A 12,115-nucleotide genomic window follows, 5' to 3' on the forward strand; every position below is an offset into this window, starting at 1 on the left:
CAAATTTTTTTACTCTTTAAAGTCCATATGTTATGCCACAATCCACATTATTATATTTAATTTTCCAAATGTTAAGAAACAAAACTCTAATCTATATAACATTATCATATCCTACGACTCTTCCTCTTTACCATTTCTCTCACTCATTCACAAGTCTTCAAATTTTCATATTATTTCACTCAAACCATTTTTATCGCTCACAAAAAAAATTCTTCATTTTTTCGTCTTAATCTCTCACTAACATTATTTCTCTCACTGACATTATTTCTCTTACTTGTTTAAAAAAAATTACTTTATTTTTTAATATTATATACCATTTATTCATAAGTGTAATATTATATTGAATTATTATTTTTGTTTTTATATAATTCTAATTTTTTTTTTATTTCCTAAGGAAATTAGAAAGAAGGGAAAAAGCTTTTTTATATAATTAATATGTTTTAAATTTTTGAATAATTATTATGATTTTATATTTTTATTTTAAAATATTATATTTTGAAGGTTAAATATGTATGAACGTTTGATATTTTAATTGTAAAAATATTTTTTTTTTAAATTTGAGCTAGAGTTTGAATTTAAAATATTTAATTTTTATTCAAATTTTCAAATTGAGCCGAGTTTTAGGTAAATAGTTGATTCGAAGTCAAACTTGAATTAATAAATTCGTTCTCGAATATATTTAAATGAGCTCGAGTTAAAGCTTAGACTGGGATCATATGCTAGTTTTAAGAATTAAACGAAAGTTTTGTAGTAAAATAAATAATATCCGTTTAATTAAACTATTTAAGTGCACTAAAAATAAGCAAGCAATAATAATAATGGATGCCTTCTCATCAAAATTCCTCCCACCATTCTCTCTCTTCACAACTAAACCCCGCCTTTCGCCGCCGGTTAACCAAAACCCTTCAACCATCTACATTTCCAAAACTCGATCGCGTCTAATTCATAACCAGGAAAAACCCATCAGGCGAATCCGGTCATCCTTAGCCGCGGCAATATTAAACACATTTGGTGATATAATCAACAAATTCATTGACCCACCGGTTCTCCGACCATCCGTAGATCCCCGTCTTATTCTCGCCGATAATTTCGCTCCGGTCGATGAGCTTCCGCTGTCCGAGTGCGAGTTAATATTCGGCCATCTTCCAAAATGCCTTAACGGGGTTTACATCCGTAATGGCCCGAACCCACAATTTATCCCTCGAGGCCCATACCATCACTTCGACGGCGACGGAATGTTGCACGCGATCCGAATCTCAAACGGGCGGGCCACCCTTTGTAGTAGGTATGTCAAAACGTATAAATTCTCCGTCGAACGAGAAATCGGGGGTCCGGTTGTCCCCAATTTCTTCTCCGATTTCTACGGCTTATTCGGGTCGGTTTCTCGAGCTACCCTAGTCATACTCCGAATACTTGCGGGTCAATTCAATCCTATGAACGGAATTGGCCTCGCAAATACTAGCCTCGCTTTGATATCCGGCGGATTATACGCGCTCTGTGAATCTGACCTACCTTACGCCGTCAAGATCTCTCCGGTCGACGGAGATGTGGTCACCGTCGGCCGCCACGACTTTGGCGGAAAGCTACTTATGAACATGACGGCCCACCCGAAAATCGACCCGGAAACAAAAGAGGCTTTCGCTTTTCGATATAGTCTTATCCGTCCGATTCTAACGTACTTCCGGTTCGACCGAGATGGAAACAAACAACCCGACGTGCCAATATTCTCTGTGAAAAGTCATTCCTGGTTCCACGACTTCGCCATTACAAAAAAGTATGCAATATTCGTGGACATACAGATCGGGTTTAATCCGTTAGAGGTGATATTCGGGTCTGGGTCGCCCATAGGGGTTGACCCGAAGAAGGTGTCTCGGGTTGGGATAATCCCTCGGTATGCAACGAACGAGGCAGAGATGAGGTGGTTCGAGGTGCCCGGGTTGAATTCCCTGCATGCGGCAAATGCATGGGAAGAGGAAGGCGGGGAGACGGTGGTGATGGTGGTTACAAACATAATCACGACCGAGCATATGCCGGGGAGGATGGATTTGACATTTAATCGGGTGGACAAGGTGACTATTGATATGAGAAATGACCTAGTTTGCATTCAACCTCTTTCCGAAAGAAATTTGGAACTCATTGTCATCAATCCAAACTATACGGCTAAAAAAATCAGGTCTGTTTCTTTAAGTTGAAAAGGAGGATCATTTGAGCATTTCGAGTTTTCATTTTAACTTTATGGTTTAAACTTAAACTTATTTCTTATTTATTAATCGTTATATATATATGTCAAACAATGTAGATATGTGTATGCTTCAATTGGGGATCCATTGCCTAAGATAACGGGACTAGTGAAGTTAGACATCTCCATCTCGGAAACTGATTGTAAGGATTGCACGGTGGCTAGTCGGATGTTTGGACCTGGTTGCTACGGCGGAGAGTGTTTCTTCGTGGCCAACGAACCGGACAATCCAATTGCGGATGAAGATGATGGTTATCTCATAACTTATGTACATAATGAAAATACGGGAGAGTCAAACTTCTTGGTTATGGATGCTCGGTCCCCTTTTCTTGAAGTCGTTGCGAACGTGAGGCTTCCGCAACGCGTTCCATATGGCTTCCATGGACTCTTTTTGAGAGAAAATGAAATTAAGAACATGTAATTTTGTATTTATTTTGGAAGACTAGTTGTGTCTATTCTAATATAAATATCATTTAAAAACTCTAAATAGGTTTGTGATAAAAGGTTTGGAATGGAAATTTTATAATAAGCATCTCTATTAAAATGATTAGAATAAATTATTTTATAATGTTTCAAACTTAATTACAACTCATATTAAAATGAAAATAAACAAAAAGATTATTTGATTTTGATGTACTTTGTAAGAGTTCTCTATTAATTCATCACAATTTGTTTTACTTAATAATTAGTTTACCTGAAATTATGTTTATTATAATTATTTATTAATAAATTGGTGTTGATATAATGATAAAAAATAATTTGTAGTTGTATCAAAATCCAAAATGATTTAGATGTATTAATAATTTCAAACCCTAATCGCTCAAATATCAAAATCAATATTTTACAACCTTATTTGAAATCGTTTCTGTAGCTAAACTTAAAATAAAGTTAAACCTAATCGCTTTCGTTTTTAAATAGATGGATAACATGGTGTATTTATTTTATCTTGGAATTTTGTCGGGCGATGAACATGGACCAGCCTAAAAGAAGAGAAGTAATATGAAATTATACTTACCATTTTCGAAACGAATGGAAGATAAACGAAGAAAAGAGAAAAGACTTATCATTTTCGATCGGACGACGATGAAGAGAAGAGAAGAAGTCGCAGAAATCGGGGAACGAAATCACTAAAGAAGAAAGAGAAAGATCGCCGAAAATTAAAAATGAAAAGAAGAAAGAGAGATAACTGAAACGTTGTTTTTAATATTATGTATATATTTTAATTTTTTTTATTTCTCTCTCCTACCTGCCACGTAGAATTCGTAGTGGTCGGACACATAAGATTCGTGACCTTGTTTTCACTAATTATTCGTTTAGTTTATTATTTATCTTGTTTCGTCTAATAAATGTAATTAATTAATAATTATTCTTTTTATATAAAGATGTCATAATTAATATACTGAAGATTTCTAGAGTAATGTCTTCAATGTTATAATCTTATATATAGTTTACATTTTAAAATAAATAAAATAACGAATGAATTATAATCCCTTATCGAAACTACAGATCCAACCTTACATAATCTTATTCTACCCCACAATACCAAACATAATTCAAACAACATAGCATTTCTAAACATAAAATATAGTTTTTTTTTTAAACAAACCAAAACATGCTTTGAACAAAAGTATTTAGAAATTGTATTTACATTTTAGATCCTTCTATCTTATTTTTTAAATTGAGAATCACTCATTAGTTTTTTAATATAAAAATTGAGTGAGCTGTAACTACTTAAGATTTCTAAATACAATATAAAAATTGAGGGAGGCCTGAGGATATTCAACTCTTGTTGCCGCTAGGCTAGAAGAGAGGATAAACTATCACAATAACTACACTGAAAGTTTGAACTATTATTTAAAATTTCAATTTTTTTAATTGTATATCTAACTATTCATTGATTACATAACTTTTTAGATTTCTACTTAAAAAATATGTAGAGGAAAAACAATACAAATATAATTAATAGACCAAACTAACATTTTAAGGGTGTTTAATTTTGAAGTAAGTCAATTTGATTTTATTTTAATAAAAGAAGAGGTCATTCCGCAAGAGGTTCGAACCATTAATTAAGATACACTGTATTTACACTTATCATATATTATGCTTTAATAAAATAAAAATGAAACTCAAAAATAAAAGTAAAAACTCAGCTAGTTCAAATATCATATATTATGCTTTAATAAAATTCAAAATAAATGTTAGACTTTAATTAAGATGACCAGAGTCAAATGTTAAATTATGAAGTTTAAAAATTTAAGAATTAAAGTCACTGTCATATTAAGAGATTAAATGTTATAAAAAAAAATATTTTCAAAATAAACTAGTAAGGCAGGTCATAATAGTACTGAGAGTCAAATTAAAGGGTTAGATTTCACTACAAACTTATTAAATTAAAGTGGATGTTACGTGGATATGGATTATATATAGCATCCTTCATTAAAAATATATTAATATTTAGATGACTAGAGTTAACATAATATGATGTTATTCTCCATATAGATTAAGAATTAATATGATCATTATACTTAAATCAAGTTATATACTTTTATTATATGTTTGTGAAATAATTTGATAAACTAAGTCATAATTTTGATAAATCGTGGTAACTCATTCTAATAATGTCAAAATAAATATTAAATTATTTCAAATGACAAAATTTATTGAACATAATTTGGTTGAAAACACATCAAATAAATCTTACATTGAATAATTGTATTAAATAATCTATTATTTAACTGACACAAAATATAAAATAATCTTATATATTATATAGTCGTGAGTTTTGATATATAAATTTGTATTAATATATATTCTAATCAATGTATTCATATTAAAAAAATGTTTCAGCATATTATTGGCGTCTACTTAATTATATTTTAAAATACTTAAAAAAAAATTCTACTAACCAAACAGAAAATTATAAAAATAAATTAAGAGTCAATTGTCCACATTTAATTATTGATTTATATTTTATAGTACAAAACTATTTTTAAAAACATTATATCATTTAAGATAATGCATATATTTCAAATGTGCCAATAGCTAGGCTTAGTAACCTAATGCGTCAGTTCTCAACCACAATTGAAGATATTGAACTTATCTACTTATCTTTGGAATGTGGTTAATTCACCTTTAGGAGAGGTCATGACAATGGGTCACGTTCATTCTCGTATCGACATGTTTTAATTAGTGAATGATCAATTTTTCGAAAGGTTTCTAATATATTTGAAAAAGTTTGATAAATATTTAACTGTTTAATTCAAAATCATCAATAATTTATATATATTTATATCATTGAAAATAAAAGATAAAAAAATAAACGTATTTGCAGTGTTAATGTTGCATGCATCTATATATCTACATGTTCGACCCTTTATACTGACTGTAACTGAATTGAAAAAACATTTGATAATGTTTATTCAAATAATTGAATAATCCGATTTGTTGGATATAAAATTAAAAAGAATTTTTTTTATAGAATATATATTATCAATTATGAACAGATATATCCAAATAACCAATCAGTTTAATCAATCGTAATGATCGACACAAAAATATTATCCCACTTGAAAATTTAAATTTATAAGTTTGATTTTAATTAACATTCATCATATTTAACTTATTGAATATTAATTTCTTTATTTTAAATATGTGAAATAAAATATATATGAATAAATTTTAATTTTGAGGGGTTGTTAATATTATATTTATTAAGTTATTAAATTGAAATACATTTATTTATTTATTGTTGATCTAAAATCACTATTTTTATTTTTAGTTTAGGAACACCATTATCCATCAATTTGATTGTTTAGTGAAAACTGAATATGAAATCTTTAGTTTCTTAGATAAGATTTTGTTTCATTTGAGTTATTTAGTTTTTTTTAAAATAAATATTGTTATTTGTAAACTTTATATTTTTTATTTTGTTTAATAAAAATTATTGTTTAAAATTATTATTATATTGATATTTTTATACTCAATTTTGTTTGATTATTTGTTTTAACTTAAATTTAAGTTATTTGATATATACATATAGTCGGTTATTCAAAAAGTTTAAAACTGAATCAATATAATTCATAACATTTATCTGATTAACGGTAAATTTTTTATTTAGTATAACTGAAAGTAGAATATATGAATTTACACTATCTATTATCATTCGTATGATCGTATCAATCTCAAATCTGAAACAATATATTATAAATTATTTATTTAATTAATAAAAAAAATCAATGTTATTATCAAATTATAAAATTATATTAATATTGACTAGTTACAATTGTAAAAATTGTAAAATGTTGTGATGTTGGACAATAAACTAGCTAATAAGTCACATTTAAAACATGCTAAAATAATAGACATTATTGTAAACAAATTCTAGAGAGTATTTAAAACTTTTATAAAAAATATTTTAAAACTATATAACACCGTCACATGATTGTAGTCGTTCGATGCGTATCATTAACAATACTATTATTATGATGCTTTCTGAGAATCGTTCAGGAAAATCAGTAGAATCTGTCGGGGAAGTTAATCGTTTTTCTCGAAAATTTACGAATTCGATAACTTTTTAAGTATTGTTTTTTATTTGTTATTTTCATGTCATACTTTAAAATTGTGCTCAAACTATTTTTTATTTCATTTTTAAAATATATAGTCCTTATTTAAAAAAAATTAATAAACATAGATTTTAATAAAATCTGACATCACTAACTCAAATTAAAAAATAAATCATCTAACAACATTTAATTCTCTTATTATCCATAAAAGTTTAATATTATACTCAAGACAATAAAACAATTATTAGAAAATATAAACTAATTTATGTTTATATATAATATGATAAATAAAAGATATATAATGTAATTAATAAAAATTTTATTTTTATTTATTGTCCCATCTCCTTCTCTTAATTAAAAATATTTGGCCTTAATTCAATTATTGTAAAAGGGAAACTCTTTAGTATTTAATGTAATTCAAAAATATACACCATTCAAAATATATAATTCTTTTAATTATATTTTAGCAATCCCAATTAGAAACCCATGTGAGCCTAAATTAATAAGTCGAGAAAACAATTAATCTCTTAGCTCTCAACTACATTTTTACCATATTTTGTTATTTGCGTTTATTTGATTAATTTTTCGACGAAAAGATAAATATTTATTCTCAACTTTCAAAAATGGTTTCAACTTTAAATAGGTTTGATTTAAACATAAATTTTGTAAAAATATGTTTTGGTTTCAGTTTCTTTTGAATAACAAACAATAACTTTTTTCACAAATATTTTGTCTGTTTATATGAAATAAAATTTTATGAGCAATTAATAATGTGAACGGAAACTTAAAATATCTTGCCACAATGAAACAAAATGTAGCTATTAGAAGACTTAATTAGTTATTGTTTGATAAAAATGAAAATGAAATCTGAATAATAAATACTGAATTTGAAGTATTTAATAACTTAATTATAAGTTTAAAAATTGAAATAACAAAAAATAAATATTTAAATTTTAAATACTAGATATTTGAATTGTGTCTCCAACTACGATTCCAAATTCAGCCTGGTATCCTGATTCTGGTGTAACCCACCACATTACTACAGATTGATTACTTGTCGAGCCACTGTAATGGAATAAGATAAGAATCTCGGGTTGATTATATATAAATTTTTATTTCTTTTTAATTAAGGTGAACTAAGCCTATGACACTTTGCTTTTATTCAAAATCTCTTTCCGAAAGATCTGAAGAATTAAACTTGTGACATTTTAATATTTTAGGTTGAATTTTCAGGTAAGTAAGTCACACTAATAGGTTTGATAATATATAAAACTAACATCAAAACTATTATACTTGTATATATTAATTATATTAGTTAACAATCTCAATATACTAAATTATATAATTTAATATATTAAATATTAAATAAAATAAATACTAATATATTTTTTAACTTATATATAAATTATTAATTTTTAATTTATTAACTTAATATATATATATTTATTTATCACCACTCTTTTTTTTATTATTATAATTTGGTTAGATATAATCACATTTAGACTATGTTTGAAATTAATATTATAATATTAAATTTGATAAAGTATGATAAAAAGAATAAAAAATAAGTTTGTTATAGATGTAAGGACAAATAAAAACAAAACATAATACAAACTTTATATATAATATTATTTTATTAAATTTAGAAGAATATAGTGAATTTGTTGGTATATTCTTGTAGATTAATGTGTTTACCTTTTCTTTCCGCTCTAAATAAGATTGTTATTATAACTATTTATTTTTAATATATTTTTTAAAATATATATAAATAAATAATTATAAATATGCATTATTAAATAAATTTATATTAAATAAATTTTAATTTATTAAATTAAGTGATAATTCAAGTTATTAAACACAATAACCATCTTAGTACAAGAATTTATGGTGACATTTTCAATTTCTTTACATGAATTATGTACTGTTTCAAAATTTTCAACCTATGTGAAAATAGTTGTTATAATTAATTAAAGGTTTACAATACATTCTCACTAAAAATCACTTATAATTAAGCGATAAAGTTATGATAGTTAAAAATCTTGATATTTTTCTTTAATGAATAAACCTAATTATAAAAGAAAAACTCAAATCTTTATTGTCACATATGACAAATTGAATAAATGATTTGAGCCTAAACAGTTCGTTGTAAAAAACTGATATGATTGGGCCAAATACAAAATTCAATGCACCCTATTTTATTTATCACTTTTTTTTCTTCTTCTTCTTGAAACTAACCTCTTATGTTAACTAATCTATACATATATAATAATACTTAATTTCAAAATTATGGAGAGGGTCGAGAATTTCTGAGTTACCTGTCTATAAATTTAAAATAATTAAATTTTAAAAATTAAATTAAAAATATGATTCACGAATCTTAAACTTGCCACCTAACACTATAAACTAGACTAATAATACTATATTTTTTTAATTCAACTTAAAAATGGATTAACGTACGACATTTTCTAATAATATAACTTCAATATTTTAACGCACTAAGCTAATAATATTTTTAATTCGTTTATATAATTTTAATTATATATATATATTCTTATTATATATTTTTCTCATAATTATATATAAATATATATTTATGAACTTTTATAAATTATTTTATATTTTTACCATATATATATATATATATATATATATATATATATATATATATATATATATATAAAATAACGCTTAATAAAAATTTGTGGTCGAGTGACGCAATTTGGATATTTTTGTTAGACAAAATGAATGTTATAATAAAAGTCTTTTTATTTTAATTATTTTTCCTAATTTAGTAGTATATATTTTGTATCAACAATATTTGTTTTCTAATTTTTTTTATTTAATAAATAATTACATATACATAAATAATTTTATTTGTATTAATAATTTTATATCTATATAATTATATATTAAATGTATATATATAACAACTTATTTAAAAATTAATTCATAATATATTTATATAAAAATGAATAATTAATTTATTTTATTATTCGTTACTCTTTATATTTAAAAAATAAGAGGGGATATTAAGAATATTTATTTATTTATTTAATATAAATTAATTAATTTATTTTTAATTGTTAGCCATATCAATTATATATTCATACATAAAATAATAAAAATAATTCAACAATCTTAAATGTTGTAATGGTTAAGTGTTCATAATTCATAATAATGACCAAAAATAATAATGACCAAAAGTTTAAATCTCGTTTAGTTGAAATGAGGATGGTGTGCAAAATGTTGGAAATGATAATTCTGTTGGAATATGTTGGGGGAATAAAGATTAGTTGTAGTGCAAAATGCTCAAAATGATAGTTCAGTTTGAAAATAAAGGATGTATTAGTTAGTTGAAGTGGGGATGATAAGAGAAAAATAACAATAAATATATTGGTTACTCGAAGTGAGAGATGATAAAATGTCGATAAGAAGAAGATTTTTGATTTTGAGTTAATAAAACAAATAATAATTGTAGTATTTTATATTTTAACTGAGCAAGCACACAAAATCATGTTATTATATTTAACTAGCATGAATTACGGGCAATGATATAAATATAATATTATTTATATATAAATATTTTAAAAATAAAAATAATATTATTCAAATTTTTAGTTAAATATTTAAAATAAATATATTTTTAATTTGAATATTTGTATTAATTTGTTTTATAGTTTTTACTTTTATTTTTATTTTTTTATTTCAATTTTTTAATTAATTATATATTAAATATATTGATATTATTCTTTTTAATTTTTTCATCAATTATAAAATATTATTTCAAATATATAATGTCTTATTTTGTTTTTTTATAATAAATAAATAAATCAAAAATAATTGTTCGATCACTTTAAAATTTAACATATTTAATTAAATATATTTTTTAATTTATATTTTTAATATATATATATATATATATATATATATATATATATATAAACATTATAAATTAAGATAATAAATATTTATTATATTTTATAAGTTTTCTTATATATATATATATATAACTAATAATTTTATTACTAAAAAAAAATACATTATTAAAATCTCTTCAGACACATATATCATCAAAATTATCTTTCAATGTTATACATTATTAACCCTAACCATTTTCCATTCTCACTCCATTTTCCATTCTCACTATACTTAAGCATTCGAATACGCATTTTGACATGATCTTAGGCTTTTGACTCACCCTATGTGGAAGAACTTTACGGTCTTTAATTGTGCATTTTTAAACATTTGATTACACATTTCGGTATGATCTTAGGTCATGAATCACCCTTCGTGAACGAACCCTTATGTTTTCTCACTAATGTTTGCTTTACTCAAGCTGACATTACCAAAATTTGATTACACCTTTCGGAATGATCTTAGGCCCTAAATCACCCTTCGTGGACAAACTTTAAGGTTTTTCTCACCAATGTTTGCGTTACTCAAGCCGACATTTTTGCTTCCGCTTCATCTACCAATGTTAGGCCATGAATCACCCTCCGTAGACGGCCCTTAGCTTTTCTCACCAATATTTTAATAAAATTGAAGCATCACTAAAGCATATATAGTTAATTCAAATTTAAAATAATATATACTACTATCACAATATCTCTTCAAACACATATAATTCATTCAAATTTTACCCACATATACAACCATCACATGCACTATCCCCTCAAATGCATATAATTCATTCAAATTTGCATCCATATATATCACCATCACACCATTTCCTCTCATTCAAATTTGCATTCACATATACCATCATCACACTATCCCCTCAAACATATACAATTTATTCAAACTATCCCCTCAAACACATCTAATTTATTTATTTGCAAGGATTCAAACTTTAGTCTCAAGTGTGGAAGGTGATCACCTTAACCAAGACTATTTGTGATTGATAAGTTGTATTTATAATTATATATATATATATATATATTTTGTAACCTAATAAATATTAAAATTTTGATTTTTTTTTTTATAAAATTCACAAATAATATTTCTGAATTTATTAATAAGCTAAAACTATTTTCTAATTATAAAATACTTTAAACGACCAAGTATATATTACTCTCACATATATATATCCAAATTAATCATAACTCTCGATCTGACAAACCAACAAATTCAAACCAAGCATTATTATTATTATTATTATTATTATTATTATTATTATTATTATTATTATTATTATTATTATTTAAAAAGTTGAATTTATATTGTTAAGAATGTCTCACGTTAATCAAATTTTATGTTAGAATTTAAAATATAAAATATAATTAGTTTAGTTGGTCAAATGGTGGTAGTATTTGTT

At 24.9% G+C, this 12,115-nt stretch overlaps 1 protein-coding gene across 1 annotated transcript; it reads left to right on the forward strand.

Moving 5' to 3' along the window:
- Nucleotides 1-818: 818 nt before the first annotated feature.
- Nucleotides 819-2,660, forward strand: LOC124942987 (probable carotenoid cleavage dioxygenase 4, chloroplastic). Its single transcript, XM_047483553.1, has 2 exons — nt 819-2,173; nt 2,300-2,660. Exons 1-2 carry the CDS (start codon nt 819-821, stop codon nt 2,658-2,660), a joined length of 1,716 nt encoding a protein of 571 aa, XP_047339509.1.
- Nucleotides 2,661-12,115: the final 9,455 nt, after the last annotated feature.

Source organism: Impatiens glandulifera, chromosome 6 (assembly GCF_907164915.1).
Source record: "Impatiens glandulifera chromosome 6, dImpGla2.1, whole genome shotgun sequence".
Lineage (NCBI taxonomy): Eukaryota > Viridiplantae > Streptophyta > Magnoliopsida > Ericales > Balsaminaceae > Impatiens > Impatiens glandulifera.

What these genes read in the sequence shown, in the direction of transcription:
- LOC124942987 (XM_047483553.1), top strand. Translation starts at nt 819, where the DNA reads ATGGATGCCTTCTCATCAAAATTCCTCCCACCATTCTCTCTCTTCACA. An exon ending in TATACGGCTAAAAAAATCAG is followed by an intron (nt 2,174 to 2,299) that starts GTCTGTTTCTTT and finishes CAAACAATGTAG; the next exon opens with ATATGTGTATGCTTCAATTG.